Genomic DNA, 17,484 nt, shown 5'->3' on the forward strand with positions numbered 1-17,484 from the left:
CGAATACTTTCGATGAACGAATTTCAACCTGCGTGTTAGGACATGTATATAAGCACATTTAACAAAGTTTAAGAGATATATATATAAACAGAGAATAAGTTAAAGATCGAAAACTCGAGGTATTTACGAAAGCTAATTACGAACAATGTTTATTCATTCTTAGACGATATCATTTTAATAACAATAATTACATGTTAAATAAATTATAGTTTTAGAATGAATTCTTAACGAAGTAGGTATACGCTTAAATAGAAAAGATTTGATTGATCATTTGTTAGACTGTAATATTTATCGTTACAATTTTCCGTTCGCATTCTTACCATCGCTCGTCCTGCGATTCTGCAGGTACAAGATTTACAACTACGCTAATTGAGCCCCGTCCATAAGTCATTTTATATCATCGAAGAGTACATGTGTAGGGGATAGTCGATTGAATACCTTCTTGCGTTACACGCGAAGAAATAGTTTTTTTTTTTTAATTAATAATACTTTTATAGTAATTGGCACCGTTTCATTCTGACGTTCGATTTTTTTCATACAACCATATCGTTGAATAGTGAATATATATTCAAAATTTGTAAACCCGTACATAATTCTACCGTCGATTTATCACCGTCAATGTTAAGGCTCGATAAACGTTCTTTATATACTGATGTGTCTGGGTCATTTTTCACGCACAGACCAAATGAAGAGCTCATGATTCGATGGCACAAATTCTCCATTGATCGACTTTCATCATATCCGCACATTGCAGTGAGCAATTGTGTAGTTCAACCTATTACCAAAAAAAAATCGCTTTTTCTTTTTTACGCCCACGCAACAAGTTAGGTACTTCACTTCCTGTTCTAGCGTCGGACATCTCAATCTCTTACTTCTTTGAGACTGGGACTGAATCAGTTTCAAGAACGACTAGATGAAGGTAATCACAAGTTTTTCTATTTAGTCAATCGATCGCTAAGTCGATTTTTTTTACATCACCTTTAAAAGGATAACTTTAGCCTAGTGAAAAAAAACTGTGCTTTATTGTACCGAAGCTGGAGTTGAATAATGTAATTCTGATATGCGAAACGTATGAATGTAGTAAAAATGTTGGAAAGAAATAGCACGAAGAAATACAGAGACATCACGTTTCAACTTCTAAGAGTGATTTCATTGACTCGACAAATTATTACAGATTCGTCTGAGAATTATTGGCTCTAAATTCATATATTATTTTTTTTTTCTACGAATGGCAAACCGTAATATGGGTAGCATGATGAGGTCAAAAGAAATAATTCCAGCGTGATTGACGCGCGTTTGAAAATCGCGGAAGTACAGTTTTTCCGGCTAGATTGGAGCGACCTCCTGGTCCGGTGGTAGAAATTGCTGCTGAGCGACGGAGGAGAGAACCATGTCTATGGGTTTAGTGTCGTCGTACAAAGCTGGCGCCTCGCATAATATAGCAAAGGTACCAACAATGGAGGCAATGATGAATATCCAAAGAAACAGTCGGTCAAGCACCATAGCGACGAAGCCCCAATCCTGGTCTTCCTGCAATACATAATGTCACTTAAATTACTCGCGAAGGTGCCGTTAACTGCACAGAGTTCGAAGATCGGGTGTTTCTTACAGCGTTGAACTCGTCCTGCCGCTGAATGTGATGCTGTATGAACATGACGTTGTGCAGGGCCTTCTCGAGTTCGAAGGGATACTTTTTCCGCGGTGTGACATCGCTCATGCTCTCGTCCAGACCGGACATGACCGAGGGCAGCCCGTTGTAGCCGCCGATGGCACCGCCGAAGGCACCGACCAGACCGGAGAATCTGTTGTGCGCCGTTGTGGTGTGGAGCCCGTTGCACCCTGTTTGAAAATCGATTCTCAAAGACATCCCATGGGTATTCTCGCGGGTTATGGAAATGGGCGCCCAGACGTTTCGAATCGTTTGACAACTCTGACAACTATCAAGATTGTCATCATCCTCGAGTTCTGTTTTAACTTTGTGACAGACTAAGGTCCGTGCAACCTGTCGAGGGACCAAAGTCGGGGAGAGGAGATCCATTTGTTACGAGAAGACAAGAAGTGATATCTTACCGAAGCTAACTTGACAAGGTCCCCGCAGAACCCTACGTTCCGCTTATATTATAAGTATATATCTGTATAATACGCATAAATATGTATACGTGTGTGACGTGTGTATGTGTATATGTGTATATCGTGGAAGAATATACATATATACAAAGCTCCGAGTGTTCAACGCGGAGCTAATCTTGATACGGTGCTCATTTTCATGATTGATGCGCACGACAGGCAGACAGGGGGAACCAGAGAGACAGTGAACTTCCTTATGAAGTCACATCAGGACTACGCACGTTGTTTAACGGCAAGCAAAGTTTTGGTTAACTTTACGAGCTAAGTTCCGGCATTATCTAGTTGTTAAAGCGGTGTTTAGAATTTCATTCGGGCAATTGCTCGGTGGATTAGTTTCCCCAAACAGTCTGTCGTCTATCGTGCCCTTTGAAGAATGATCGGACAATCTCCTTGTACCGTTAATCTTCCATGGTACGTAACATTTTGCCGAGTGATCCTGACTTGCCGATTGGGGAAGACGAAACTTCGGAACAACAACAACCGTGTAACGGAACTGCGCGGTATACATCGATGGAAAATATCAAAATTAACAGGTTTTTCGTATCACTCACCGCCCGGTCGTTGATGACGCATCGAGTCCGGAGAAGAGACTCTGGAAGATGCTTGGGCAGCGGCAGCAACAGCGGCGTTGAATTTGTTCTTCTTGCTGCTCCGACCGCGGCCTTGTATCTTGTGGGCAGCAAGGTCGTTCAGAAGATCGTCGGGCACCCTCATGAGCAGCAGCTTCGGTAATCTCCGTATAAAAACCTTTCTCACCCAAGGCGCCATCTTGTGAGTACTCGGTTTACGGTAGTGAACGTTCAGTATTATAATCGTTATGACAACGGAGAGTCCGACGAGTAGCATGGTGAACAAGAGGTACTTCCCGAGGAGCGGTAGGGCGAGGGACGTGGAAGGTATGATCTCGGATATCAGGAGAAAGAACATCGTCTGGGACAGAAGTATACTGATGCACAGTGCTATTTTTTCACCCGAATCGGCGGGCAGGTAGAACACGAGGACCGAGAGGTAAGAGATGCTGACGCAGGGTACGATCAGGTTCACCGTGTAGAACAGAGTCTTGCGTCTGAGGGTGATGTTGAAAAAGATGTCTGGGTACGGCTCGTCGCAGCAGGGATAATATTTCTCGTGACGCTCCGCCGGCACCCCCAGGATGTCCCACTCGACGCTCGGATAGTACTCCCGTAAGTCGATACCCACCTGGACGTTGTTGCTCATATTTTGATTAATGTGTTTCAGATCGATCTGCGGCATGTCGTTAACAACGGGTATGAGCTATGAAGGTGGTGACTCGAGAGTAATTGGTTCGAGCCAGCCGCGAAGCCGCGTATCGTAGAATTCTTACCTGGAATCCGTCGTAGGTCCAGGAACCGAACTTCATGAAGCAAGTTTGCTGGTCGAACGGGAAATATCTGACGTCAATTTCGCACGAGGATTTGAATATCGCCGGTGGGGTCCACAGCACTTTGCCGGTGTGATGAAGCACCGCTTTGGTCATCGTCGTCACTCCGTACTCTCCGTCGGCGCTGAAAAAGGGGTGTCGATATCGAGCGTCATTCAGAGTTGGAAGTTGATCAGGGCTGGAGAACAATTATCGTGATTAACCTCAATATTTGAGGCGACTCGACAGTGTAAATTTACCCTGACGACACCCGCCGATGTTCGTATATAAATCAGTTAGCAGCAGGTATATATCTCGCAGGGCAAACAGAAATAATGATCAATCAATATTCTGCCGTAGTCTGTACTGTTATACAGTGCAGAGTCAGTTTGCTCATACGCTGGTATTTCGGTAGACTGCTGCAGATTTAACCAGCCGGTTGGCTGTAGTTTATCGACTGGGTGAAGGATGCTCTCGTGTATGTGAGCAAAGAGGCAGGCTGCAGAGGAGGCGAGGATGGAAGGGGAGAGAGGAAGGTATAATATGACCTGGAAACCGCCGCGGGCAATTAAAATATTACTCGGCCAGAGAGTGAGAGAGTGAGAGTGAGAGGCAGGTCTTTAATGGTCTACTAAAAACTCTTTTACCCAAAGTCATCCACTGCTTCGTTTTTCGCCAAGAGGGATTAACCGTAATATCAGATTAACGTTATTCCAAAAATTTTCTATCTACACTCGAAAAAGTAGCACGGTTCGCATTGCCGTTTTTCACTTCACCTTTACTCAGCTCTCTCCAAAACTGCAAAAAGCAACTCCAACCCTCGTCAAAACCGACAAAAAATACATATACCCGGTTATAATTAACCTGGTAATAAAATTTCTCCATCGTGGTTGAAGTTGACGTGGTTCCTTCCGAAGTCAGGTTCAATTTTTTGCTTTTTACGGTGGGTGCCAACCTCTCATCGTCTGTTTGTTTCTCATTTCCTTTCGCCACGGTAATCGAACGACGAATCACGACCCTACTTGCTCCCTTCGCGTACCTAAGACGGTTAGCTGGTAGAGCGAGTTTCGGGTACAAAGGAAATTGGAGAATAATGTGACAACAACAAGTCGATACTGTTTCGGTCGGGAGGCGGGAGGGGATAACCGGGGTGAAACTGCTCAGAGGGGAACTTCTTGACAGCCGCTTTCCTTTCATCTCAATTTTGATAGCCAATGGGATTGTTTCAGCTCATCTCACTGGAGGGTAATAACGAGCGTTGGTACTTTAACAAGCGTGGAGCTAGGATTCGTGGATGCCGTTTTAGTTTGAACAAATAAATTTCCGTAACGTCAGCCAGAATATGCCCGGCAGTGTTAATGAATTCTACGATTCATCAGTACCAGAGTAAACTGTTAGCTTGCTGCAGTGCGATTATTTTTGCAAATACGCTAATGACTGTTTGCGAATTACACGATTTATGGATGGTAATAATTATCGTCGCGACTCGTTACGCGTTTGCGCGAACGGCGTTACATCCGTTTCAGGAAGTTAAACCGGGGTAGGCAACCTCAATCATAAACGAGTTCGGGGATTTCTGTATTTACTTTTTCTTCGTCTTTTTGGGAGGAATAGTTTCACGATTAGCAAAGTTTCGTTCTAGGATTACGGTTCCGCGGAAGGTTGGTAGTTAATTTTCGAATTACCTTCATGCATATTATGTATATATAATGTATATGTGTATACGGACCTTTAATTGCCGGTAACTCACTCTCAAGTTGCGCACGCCATATGGTAAGACAAATTTAATTATTCCCGCCAAGGCGTTCGTTCCAACCGTCCACCTTGCGTCACAGGTCTAATGGTTTTATTCATTGAATAATCAACCGAGTTCGCACGGCATTCGGCAGATCTCGTTCGCGGTCCGTTAAAATCCTACCACCCCTCGACGTTCAAGAGAATTGTGAACTTTTCCGAAGTACAAGAGCTCTGAAGCAGATGTACCGCCCACATTTGTCAGCAGCATTTTGCACCTGATATTTTCCATCGAAAATTTTCCATAATTATTGCAGCCATGCGATGGTTGGGCGAAAGAGAAGCTCGATGTCTCGTAGAGTCTTGCCAAAAATAGCTCATAGCCTTGCGAGTTGAAAAAGTTTAATTGTCCCCTCTCGTCCGAAGACCGGCGTCTGGTCGAGGAAGCGGTCAACGAACACTCGACGTGAGGACTAGTAGAATTGAGGAGTGAAAAGAAAGGGGCGAATAATTGCCGCAGCTGTACACTTACTTGTTGTACAAAACGATGTCTGGGAGCCAGATGTGTTCACTTGGAACATACAACTCCGTCACTCCGCCATATTCCGATGGGTCCCACTGGAACTTGTGGTCCTGCCATTCCTGAAAAACGTTGCAACCTGCAGTCCTGAACACTCGTAGAGATAATTCACGTTGAAGTGAGTCATCGGTGCTTCTATTCTACGTTCGGACGATTGGAGCCTTGAATTACTCTCGGCCTCCGTGCAGATTTGACGAAGTACTCTCCTAGATAATGCCTGATCTATGCACTCGCGACGTCCAGTAAGCCCAGGGGCATGGCGAGATTGAGCATATTTTAACCCAGTTCCATGCAAACTTAGGGATTCTTAATCAATTTGAATTTATTTGCATTGTAAATCTTTCCCGATAAAGTGCAGGTTCCTCCATTGGTTCGCCGCGCTTCGAGAGTTACTCTCTTGCTCAGATGTAACACGCTTAATAAATGTAACCGGTCCAAAGATCATAATTTCTTTAATTTATTTATGTTCTTCTTAAAAGAAAAAAACGCATTTAAACGCGTACAGAGTATCGGCGACTCGTTGACACTGGCTGACCACATTTCCGCCGTACTACTTGAATTTCGTTCGCCGTCAAGTCCGTGGTATTTTCGACTGAATGGTGAGGATTTCGTCGACGACAAGTTTGATCCGGTCTCGTATTCATGCCACGTATTCATCCGTATTAATTTTCAAAAGAGGAAATACCACCGGAAACAGCGTTCTGGTATGGGATTCACTCGAATGGGGTCGAGTTCAAGGGTCGTGAGCTGCGGTAAATCAGAACTTTTTCCCTATCACCGCTCCATTTAACGGCCAAACTGCAGATTGACTATCTTGGAAATTCTATCGCACACGGTATCGTGCCACGTTTCGCAATCGGCACTAAACTTATCTCCGTCCGCCAACTTGATTCTTTCGCGTGTTGGCTCGATCTAAACGTTTCGGCAGACGCCGGCCGACCACTCATTGACCTCACTACTTAAGCCCTCCGACGGCCTCGCACATCCACAAGAAACTAAGCTGCTCGTAAACGAAAAGATTTTGTGCCGATGAACTTGATTTCATCTCAAACTCCGAATTTTCTATCTATAACTTGACTAGAAGAAACTCAATTTGTGTTCGAACAATCAAGTATAACGCATTACTTTTTCCGCGAAATCAAGTTCAAGTTTGTTTAAAATACCTGACATTAATTTTGAACGTGTTTTTATTCGAATCAAAGAACAGAAATCATCGTGAAATAAATGCCTTACTCGCTAAAGAATTACCGCACTTTTAAGTATAACTAATTATTTCTATAAAGCGACGCGGCTACGCGTAAAACTTGCGGTGACATAAAGTTGTCCTGCAGCGTCGTTAATCACTTTTCTGCATGCTTGGATATAAAAAATTTGCCACCCAGCGTCCTCGCGAAAGCTGCTAGCCGCTGAGCTTCGCCACTCTTCTTCGCTAAGAAATATAAATTAGATGAAACATTTCGCAGGAGGGAGGCAGCGCCACAACCCCCATAATCCACCATTCCAGTCGACCGTTCGTCTTCTCCTTCTGCCGACAAGTTTCTTTACTTTTCACCGAAAGAGAAAGGCGAAATATATATACGAGTTGAGTGTCGCATTTGAGAGCTACAGATCAAGAGATCGTCTAGTTAAATGTCCCGCGTTTACGGCGGAGGGTAACACGAATCCTTGGGGATATTTCTTTGGAGAAACGGGGAAGCGCCACTGTTTTATTTTCTTAATTCCCGACTAAATTTCGTTTGCAATACCCGCCCGAATAATGTCATTACAACCGAACGTTTGAGGCTAGCTGTCTTTAACGGATATAAAGCTAAAACTTCATTACATAATCGAATATTTCAGCTCTGTTCTCACATTTAGGATGTAAATAGAAGCGTCGTCTATCAATGCCTTGTGCCCTGTGACGTGTGAAGTCAATATTACTTTTCTGTCCGTATTTGCAATTTCTACAAGAAAATTGTGAATAATAAACCATTCGGTCACCGACGATGCGAAAAGTGTAACCGCGGAGATCATTTATTATCATTTATTATCCTTCAACTTACATGTTCCAGCCAGACATTGGTCGTCAGAATCTGGTCCTTGAGATTCTGAAACAGAAGAAGAAATCATTCGTTACATTCCAAGTTATCTGAAATCAGTGGTTGCAGTTTAAACTGGTTCAGCCACGCTGCAGCAGTTCTTAGAGTCCGTGCATGAAACTTTGTTGAAGTTCGACGAGGCGGTTTGTCGAACGAAGTAAAATACCAGCGGAAGATACTGAATTTCCAAAAATGTGTGTATTCCAAAAGAAAGACTCTTATTCCGAGTGTATATCCGCACGTGAATATCACCAGGGTAGGGATACACAGGAAGAAAGAAAGCGAGCCACGTCCGTTGTTCCCTAAGGAACCCGAATTAAACGCGTCAGCAGGAATGGAATCGCAAACCGTGACGTAGTAACTCGGTAAAATACGAGCGGCGGCACATCCCGGTAACACGAGTCCCTTCTGGACGCGGGGAATTTGGTTAACGTAAAATTGGATCGGAAGAAAGGGGCCGCCGGGGGAGGGGCCCGTTAAACTTGGATGAAATAAGCAGAGTCCCGGTCGCGAAGCGAAGCGAACCGAAGCGAACAGCGCCGGAAGAGGCATGGTGCGAATTCCTTTATTTAAAAATTTAAGGAAAGAGTCCCAGGTCTAATTCTACAGGCGACTTCCCGCCACCCTCTGAATTACGCCCGAGATATTCGGAGATATAAGTTCTTCTTCTTACGACTCCCACTGCGATTAGGAGGGAATTACCGGCGCGACCTTCGGCCGAGGCGACCTCCCGTCGTCATCATCCCCGGAACCGGCTGCCACCCCCGCCAATTTTTGGGTTAAGCTTGCGCCTCGAGTGCCGCTCTTGTCTGGTGCATGTACCCGTCCCCGTCGACGTGGGTAATTCTTCGCCAGCGGCTCTCCACGCCTGCGGAGCTTTGAACGTCTGTCAGTGGGTCAAGTCCCCTCGACGCCGTGCAGGCGTTCCTTAGGCGCTGCGACGCTGCACGAATTGCAACCCTTCGACGACTAGAGACGGGTTTAAAAAATTACCCGGCTCCGTGCGGATTGTTTAACTTGTTTTATCTCGAAAACAATCGATCGTTAGGCTTCGTAGAATGGGAACCTACGGAGTTCATATTTTACATTTGTTTTTTATTTTGCTACGTTTTGTCATGGGGTTCCAATTCCCGGTTGTAATTATTTACCGACGAACGGATTGTGCCCGGGTTTATAAAAAAAAACGTTCAGGTTGATTAATAGTTTTTCTCTTTTTTTTTTCAATCTCAACTTTTCCAGCACTCCGCGGGCAATGGCGTTGTTTAACTTCAATTATATTCCTGCCTGTGTGACTCGCGGAGGTGGGGTGAAAGAAAAAATTCTGAAATATTGTATTTCTCATACTTTGAACCGCGATACTGCGCGGCGTGAAAGTTTCAACTTTAAAACTGTTGCCCACGGGGGTAACCAAGCTTCCATACCCTAACTCGGGGCGGGCAAAGTGGAATTTTATTGTTCTTGTAAAAGTTATGAATATCATACCGCTCGCGGCAAGACCAATGTTTGTAATGAACTATTGCCTTGTGTAAAACCGTCGCGTCGCCTTGAGTGATACATTCCTCAAAGCGATTACTCTGCTGTTGAGATAATTCACGCTGCAGGTGAAATCCGTCCACTGTAAAAAGTTCCGTGAAGTTGTTTAAATGTCTTATGCGTAATCTTGGATCCACCTTCTTCTCCCGTATCTGTTTAACGTCACACAGAGAAAAAAGTCTGGTCTTGTTACGTCAACAAATATCAGTTACTACAATTAAATATTTCGCGGCATTTAATTCTGATCGGTTCATCCAGACTTTTTCCTCGATTCACTCTTTGTCATTGAAATTATTCGACATGGAGCAGGATCATATGTGTATGAAAAAAAAGTCACATCAAAGATTACAGAGAATAGGAATTTCGGATATTATAAGTAAAATGAAAAGAGAAACTAGGAGAGAAAGGTACCCGCGACCCCGGTCAAAGAAAACCCGGTTGTGGTAGCCCGTGTTATCAGATTACTTCGGTGGTCAAGGGGTTAATCTTTGGTTAGACAGCAGGCACGATGTGCGGTGAACGTGAGCATTAGTATGCAAAGAATGAAAAAGGGTATATTCATATATACAGAAGAGTCTGAAATTTTGTGCAAATGGAGTAACGAGAAGCCCCAAAGAGGCGAATGCGCGTCGGTACCGCGGCGTATGCAGGGTGTAATCGAATCGTTTAACGGAATAATAATAGCGGAAAGAGAAAAAAGCTTTTACGGATGGTGGGCCTTTTTAATTTCACGAAGCGAGAATTTTAATCAAAGTACCGGAGCGTAAGGTTCAAAGGAGAAAGACGCGGACCCCGCTATCTCGGTGCCGTGGCTCTTCAGGTCTCTCACCCATTGACAATCGCTCTGGTAACCCTGTATTCCGTGTTTATTTTTCTTTTCTTCCCGTCTCGCTTCTTTTATGCTTTCACTTTTTGTATCGCAAGCCCGTGGGTTTCGCCTGTGGTTTTGTTCGGCGTTTAATCGCGTTGTGCCAGCCTGGCAACCGGTCAGTCCGACGCTTTGAATCTCGCGATTCCGTGAGAATGTTTTTTCTTTTTCTTTTCTTTTTTCAATCTTCCTTACCTCAAAAAGGGTAACATGCCGTCGACGATAAGATCGGATTGCGAGTGAACATTCGCTTCGGACAGACGTCGAAGAAACAAGACCAGCCAATTTTGGCCCGAAGAATTTTCAATGTGCTTAAAGGTACCACGAGTACGCACGCACTACGGGCCCCGCGGTGTAATTAAATTGGAACTTGGTAAATGCCGCGGGCTTCTGCGAGGGTGGAAAATATGGCGGGAGAAAGGCGGGGGACAATGGGGCGCATTTAAGTAGGCGCGGTTTATTGTTCCGAGCATTGAATTGCAAATTGCAATTACCGGAAGGCAAATGGAATCCAAATGATTTTTATTGGAAAGCAATAAATTGAATTAACCGGCAGCGATCGAGGCCCTGCAATCCTTCTCGCCGGCGTTTCGAGGCGGAAAGGGGACGAAGAAGGGGGGAAGATCGGCAGGAACAGAGTTGCGGGTCCCTGCTTAAGTACATAACCGATGCCGGGGGTATATTAGATCGTAATTGATAGAGATTGGGTGAGTTACCGGTGCCAAGACGTGCAGTCGGGGAGCTAAGGGATGAACCGGATAACGGATCTCTGCTTCCATGCTGTGTAACTTATACGTACCTACTTGTATTATACCTATATACCTATATACCTATATACCTATACACCTATATACAACTACGAGAAGACGGAGCGAAGCGAGGTCCGCCTTCTTTTTTAGGTCACTGATGCAGCGGCCCGTGAAGTGGCGTTGAGCTGTAATGTCAACATTGGTCAACCGAGGTGAAAGTTAGGCTTTCCCGCAATTAATGGTAACATCGTTACACCGCCGGGATTTCCGCTCGCACAATTCACTGCAAACCTGCATTTGACTTCCGGGAATAATTGTGTTATACAGAGAATCCTGAGAGGATGGTATAAACGTTTCAGCGTAGCGCAGTGTCTGTTGCCTCGCTCGTTGTCACAATCCGTCTAAATATCTTGTATCCTTCTCGAGGTGGTGGAAATTCGCCAAAAATGAAGAATGCAGCTGCTTTACCGCTGCGTTGCGACTGTGGGAGCTTTTATAGATATGTGCAAGAATCACGATTTATTTCCCGTGCATATGTACAGTCGGAAATGCGAGAGATCACGCTCAAGAATATTAGGCAAAAATTATGGGATTTAGATTTTTCAATTATACGCACGCCTTAGCTAAATATATCTGAAAATGTGAAGAGGCCCGCAGTAACGGGTGAAAGCGCCGGATTCACGAGTACCCCTTATATTACGAAGCCACGGCTAATAAAACGGCAAAAAAAAAAAAAAATGGAATGGAGGAAAAACCCGATCGAGCGATGATGCATGGAGTGCCAGGAACTCCGCGTCGATGCTCACGGTAAAATTTATCGCCCGACGCGGTGGTAAAAATGAAAAATGAAAATTATCGATGTCACTGTAATATTATACATACATATGCGTGTGTGTGTGTGTGTGTACATTATAGCGTGTATCGATAAGGATTGGGGATGAAACTTTTCGACCGCAGCGCTCAGCTAACTTGGAAAATGATATCTCTCGGTTGATCTGACACGGTGTATCTGATCCCTGACAGGGCCTTTTAGCCCGAAGGCAGGATCTTACCAAGTGGCACAGAAATATCTTACGCGTGTAATTTATTTATTCACTTATTAAATGATAAAAATACCCGAAAGACGAACCCAGGAAGGGCAACAGAATTTACATCGCGTCCAATTTTAATATACTATTATACTAAAATACATAGATACATACATGAGGTACAAACAATCTGAAGCATTGAAAGTATTAACGAAACAAAATAAATAAAAAATAATTTTAAAACAGAACAAAGGTCAGCCATAATAAATAAGAGCAAACTAAAGTACGTATAAAAGAATACACGCCAAGCCTGAGAAATATGCCGAATTTTTTTCACGGCCACGGGGTGCGTATGACTCTTTGCGACGCGTTATTCGTAGTCCAATAACGAGTATACGATAGGCACCGTGGAGAAACGAAAGAGAGATCAAAGGCGGCGAAAGGTAGAAAAATAGCATAAGGTAGAAAACTCGGAAGATAATGGAACTGCTGTAGCGAATGACGCGATGCTTCGTCAAATTTTTGGACAGTGATCGGAGCATTGACCCTCACATTTGTTTATTCATCTCTTCGGCTGCTGCAACCGGAAGCCGCATGATCACGAGGTTCGGAGATTGCGAAAGTTGACATTTCCTGAGTCAAACCAACGCTCGCGGAGTCCAGACACAAAGGGGTTGTAGGGTGAACAGGAAGCCTTCATTGCAGACTGGAAATACTGCCCACTACCCAGTAATTAAACGTCGCTCTCTCTCCCTCTCTCTCTCTCTCTCTCTTTCTCTCTGTCTCTCCTTCTCTCGGTATGTAGCTACTATCGGCAGTTTCTGCCATCGTAAAAACTGCTTGTTAGCAGCCTCGCGCAAGGAGCGGATGAGAGCACTTTTTGTATGCTTTCTATCTGCGAGGAAGAGAAAGAATTGTAAAAATTTAGACCAAGTTCAATCAGGGAGAGGATGATCCGAAAGAAGGACGCTTGTCTAGGATTTATTCGAGGTATAATGTGGTCGACTTTCATTCTTCGAAATTCGGGTAGCAGAGAATGCAACCTTTTCCCGGCTTCATAAATAAATCGTCTCAGTCACGAGGCGGCGAGCAAATGGTGTCACTGCATCAATGCGATTGCCGTTATGGGTTTCCTGAAAACGGTCGGATGATAATGTACATTGTAGGTACAAAAGATACGCAGCATTTGCCATTTCCGCGATAAGCAGCTGCTGTCGTTTTGCACAAGGGTATTTTCATCTTATTTTGTTTGAATTTACTGCTTTGAGACCAACGTGATATTTTGTCTAAAATATTTCGTTTGTATACACATACATATGTATAAAATATATACTACTCTACTCGAGCGTATCTTTATTCCCGAATTGCGACGATGAATTATCGCCCCATATACATATCGGGCTGTGCAGACGGTAAATGGGAATTGAGCAAACAAAATTTCCGAGTTATGATACATTCTGGAAGCACGAATTCTCCGACGCGAATTTTTCATCTAGCAAACAGTCATCCATCGGTAGATATTTCAAAACTTGAGTACAACTCAAGTGTATTAAAAATGTCCTCTTTTCTTTCGAAAAAGCAAACGAAAAGATGAAGCAAGAAGAATACCTCAAGACAACGAGAGAAAAAAAAAAAAAAATAACCCGCGTTGTCTTTGTTCAGCCGTTTGAAAGGGACTTAAAACTTTTCGATCTTATCAATTGCTCGGCTTTAAATTCTCGAGCCTCTATTCTACCGTGATCGTTGTTTGTCCCCGACAATATTGAAACCCCCAAAGGACCACGGAGCAACAGGACGACACGCTTGAGTAGTCGCGTCTAGCAAAACCGCACCTTCGGTTTTCACAAACAAGCTCTAGAATGTCGGTGACAAGCTATCAATCCTCCGTACACCTGAGGTCATCCATCAATCAATCCATACAGCGGACTCGCCCATAGAAGTAAATCCCTCAATCGGTTGGAAAAACGAGACGTTAACGTTCCTCGATACTAAGAAAGATAATTCAAGGAACAAAAAATAATTAAAAAAAAACCAGAATCATCTAAAGATTTATTCTCGAGTCGAGCAAGCTAATTTCCCTTCGCATGCAGGAACTAAGTTTGCTGCACATCGATCTGCATAGACAGGGGTGGATGATGCGCGTTAGAGGCAACTTCGACCCCGGGGTTATTGCTCTTCGAGTAATATCCATAATCTTAAACTAATAGTGAAAAATCGAGGGTACGTTTCTTACTGGAAGCTTGTACACCGCGTATCGGGAAAGATGGACTCGAGGTTATCGGAGGCATTCGAACGATGCATCGACTAGCTCGAGACTTACACGTAGATCCCCAGGGGACAGTATCCTCGAACATGGAGGACGGACATTTCCGGGAAGCTCATCAATGTCACCGAAAAATATATGGACTCCGCAGAGAGTGAGGGTGCGGGCTGAGGGTTATCGATGCCGCTCAATCATTTTCCACGGTTGAAAATTGAGGCATGGAACATCATTCTCAAAACGCGCTGCTTCCGCGGATTGCGGACGACTTACTCGGGGGTGAATGTCCCTTTCATGTATGCTCGTTTCACCGGCGACACCCCCGAGACTCGCGGTTGACCGATTTCCCGTTCAAACGACAATTCCATGCCCAGTCTTAGCCGAAGAGAACGGCAAGTACTGGAAGATTTTGGTGAATGGAGGTGGATAAAAGCGGGCTTACGCTGCTCGGAAGACAAATGAGTCGGAGAGGAAATGTCGCGTAAAACACGGCAACGGTGACGGGCTGGTTTGAATGAGGGTGTAAGATTTTATTCAAATGTTTTGTAAAGGATAGCGGAGGTATTTTGATCCCCAGTTTCATTCCGTCCCGTCCGCATCTCCAACGACGACACTTTTTCCGGAAACTCAAAGGCTCTCCTAGCTCTCCAACGTCCTCGCGATTTACGAGCTTGACAGGGAATGTAGAATACGCTGAGTGAAAAGCCCCGAGCCCTAGACACAATATAACGCCGAGTGGGTAACCTTGTAGATGAAAAAATTCGAGACCCCGTATTCATTTCCCAAAGGCAAGTCGAGACGCGAGATATTCCAATTAGGCCCGAATACGTCTCGACCTGTCACCCCTGATCGGAGGGTTGTGGAAACTTGAGATTCCCCGATCAAGTGGGGTCGACACTTGTAAAAAGCCTGACAATGCCGGTGTCATCCAGAAACGCGGCCGGGGTGGATCCGAATACCGGAGGGTAAAAAATTTGGACGAGAGAAGACTGGAACAGAACCGCGGCGATTGACAATTAACTAATCGCAGTTGTCACATCGCGGGGTGTTTCCTTGTTATAGCTGGTATGATATTAAAGCCACTCAGCTTGATTGTCAGACGTCGATAACAAATCTACGTTCGCCGTTGTTGCATTTCGATGTATGACGTATTTTTCTTTTTACTCGACCGTGCGTTCGGCGGATGCCGAGGAAACAACGCGGTGTTTTCGAACCTTCCTTCGATTTTTCCTCAGCTGGAAGTTTTTTTTTTCTTGAATGATGCTTTGCAAGCCGAGCTTGAATCGTCACTAATTGACTGATCGACGGAGCGTCGGGAGCTTGGAGTTGCAACAGATGACGAAGACGGGTGGATGTGGATATCAGGGATGCGATACCGTGTTAGCATAATTCACTTACCAAGTCTATGAGCTGCGACAATCTCAAGCCAAGCTTCACGACTACTGTGTCGGTATTGTTCGTTACAGGACGAATCAGACGGTTGTAATTTGACAGAAGATCGTCGTAGAGGCGTTTAGCGTCCGGATTACACCAGCACGCTCCAACCGTCAGGAGTAACAGCATCGAGAGACGCAGCATCTTGGACTGGCATCAATCGTCGCGTTACGGATCACTTTCTGGAGAAGAAGAAGAGAATAAGATGAAAAAAAATGGTACAGCGGCACACTCGCGGAAATTCTTTTGCGGGTGACGGTAGAAAAACTGACAGTGGGCTTCGAAATTGATTAGAAATAAAACAATACGGCGTTAAAGTTTTCACCAAAGTTTTTTGACACTACGAAATTCAAGTGAAACTTTACACGAAATGTGTTACGAATCGTCACATCGCACTGAAACGTAGAGCGTTATGAAACCCGAAAGTATTCTGATCCAAAAAATGGTACACGCAGGTATTAGTCGAAGCAGATGCAGTTGAATCGGTTTTTCTGAATCGATGCTATTCACTGGCAAAACTACAGTATCTCGGGCGATTATCAGCGAGGGGTGAATATCGCGAAATTGAGAGGCACCGCCGAGTTGACATTCAACACCTCGAGCCATGCAGGAGTATCAAACGCGATGCCGTACAGACTTCCAAACTACCCGACTACAAATTAGCGAGCATCGCGCGTGCTGAATATGAAATCTTCAGAGATCGAGGAACGATCGAAGGGAAAATATGGGCAGAGTATAAAAATGAAGGTTAGATCCTTCGATAGGTATAAGGCAAACGAGGTAAGGAGAAAAAGCGAGCTTGCGACGGGCGCAGCAAGATGTTTGACTTACCGAGACAACGGCAGCCTTTCGGAGCTTCCGCCGTATCTTGAAAAACTCTCAAATCTCCGTGAGATTCGGGCGATGATCGCGGGGCAGTGATTCGACATTTGTTTTAACCGTGAAAGCTCTTGTGCAGAAAGCTAACCTAAACCCGCTACATGACATCGAGGTGTCCGTACCTGCGGGATGCGAACGCAGGCCCTCATCGCCCTGCGAGAGGCGGCGGGGGAGCCTCGTCGGGGAGTCGAGGAGTCGACGCAGCGCTAACCGGCGCAGACGTCGCGGGCGTCGCGACGCTTGGACACCACGTGCCGGCAGCGCCGGGCAGCAACCCTGGCGCCCCTGACTGCCGCCCCACGTCGAGTCTGCGCGATCAATAAACCGCGCAGTCGCTCTTTTTCGCCGACGTTACGGACGCTCCGAGTCCTCGGCGCCGTTTTCGCACCCTGAGCCTTCCGCGCAGGGCTCGCCCTGGCCGATCGGAGGGCGCTGTGTTCTCCGAAAAAGCGCTGCCCGCACGGTTGGATTGGAAAACTTGAGCCCAGCTGCGCTGGAAATATTTTGTTAAATTTAACAAACTGCATGGCAGCGAAAGCGTTTTGTCGAATCGAATGAACGCGGTTTTCTTTTATCACACGAGTCGTTTTACCGACCACTTTTATTCCGTTGAAAGAAACAAATCACTTCTTTCACCGTATTTAATCCGCATCTGCACATTTGGACAAGTCAGCAAATATTGACCCTGTGTTTATCGGACGCTGGTTTGTATCTACCGGAACGATGATTTCAGGCCAACGATATTCGCGAGGGTGCAGGAAAGACTCTCTGACTCCGAACTCGGACAGATCTCAAATGAGACTGTGAGTGGAGAGAAGGAAAAGTGAAAACGT

At 45.0% G+C, this 17,484-nt stretch overlaps 1 protein-coding gene across 3 annotated transcripts; it reads right to left on the reverse strand.

The window, feature by feature from the left end:
* Nucleotides 1-180: 180 nt before the first annotated feature.
* Nucleotides 181-16,880, reverse strand: nAChRalpha2 (nicotinic acetylcholine receptor alpha2). 3 transcript variants are annotated; one of them, XM_046631356.2, is made up of 8 exons: nucleotides 16,774-16,880; nucleotides 15,737-15,954; nucleotides 7,865-7,909; nucleotides 5,775-5,884; nucleotides 3,473-3,707; nucleotides 2,679-3,372; nucleotides 1,610-1,839; nucleotides 181-1,530 (listed from the first exon to the last, which is right to left on the reverse strand). In XM_046631356.2, exons 2-8 carry the CDS (start codon nucleotides 15,914-15,916, stop codon nucleotides 1,327-1,329), a joined length of 1,698 nt encoding a protein of 565 aa, XP_046487312.1. In that variant the 5' UTR covers nucleotides 15,917-15,954; nucleotides 16,774-16,880; the 3' UTR covers nucleotides 181-1,326. The 3 variants fall into 3 exon arrangements, with proteins under 3 accessions (XP_046487312.1, XP_046487311.1, XP_046487313.1); XM_046631355.2 differs by having other exon boundaries at nucleotides 182-1,530; nucleotides 16,604-16,880; XM_046631357.2 differs by having other exon boundaries at nucleotides 183-1,530; nucleotides 3,473-3,653; nucleotides 16,604-16,880.
* Nucleotides 16,881-17,484: the final 604 nt, after the last annotated feature.

Source organism: Neodiprion pinetum, chromosome 6 (genome assembly GCF_021155775.2).
Source record: "Neodiprion pinetum isolate iyNeoPine1 chromosome 6, iyNeoPine1.2, whole genome shotgun sequence".
In the NCBI taxonomy this organism is placed as follows: domain Eukaryota; kingdom Metazoa; phylum Arthropoda; class Insecta; order Hymenoptera; family Diprionidae; genus Neodiprion; species Neodiprion pinetum.

Coding starts and splice junctions, on each gene's coding strand:
- nAChRalpha2 (XM_046631356.2), bottom strand. CDS start 15,916: ATGCTGCGTCTCTCGATGCTGTTACTCCTGACGGTTGGAGCGTGCTGG. Junction 7,910..15,736: donor TGTCGCAGCTCATAGACTTG/GTAAGTGAATTA, acceptor CTTCTGTTTCAG/AATCTCAAGGACCAGATTCT. Junction 1,840..2,678: donor GCGTCATCAACGACCGGGCG/GTGAGTGATACG, acceptor ATTTTCAAACAG/GGTGCAACGGGCTCCACACC.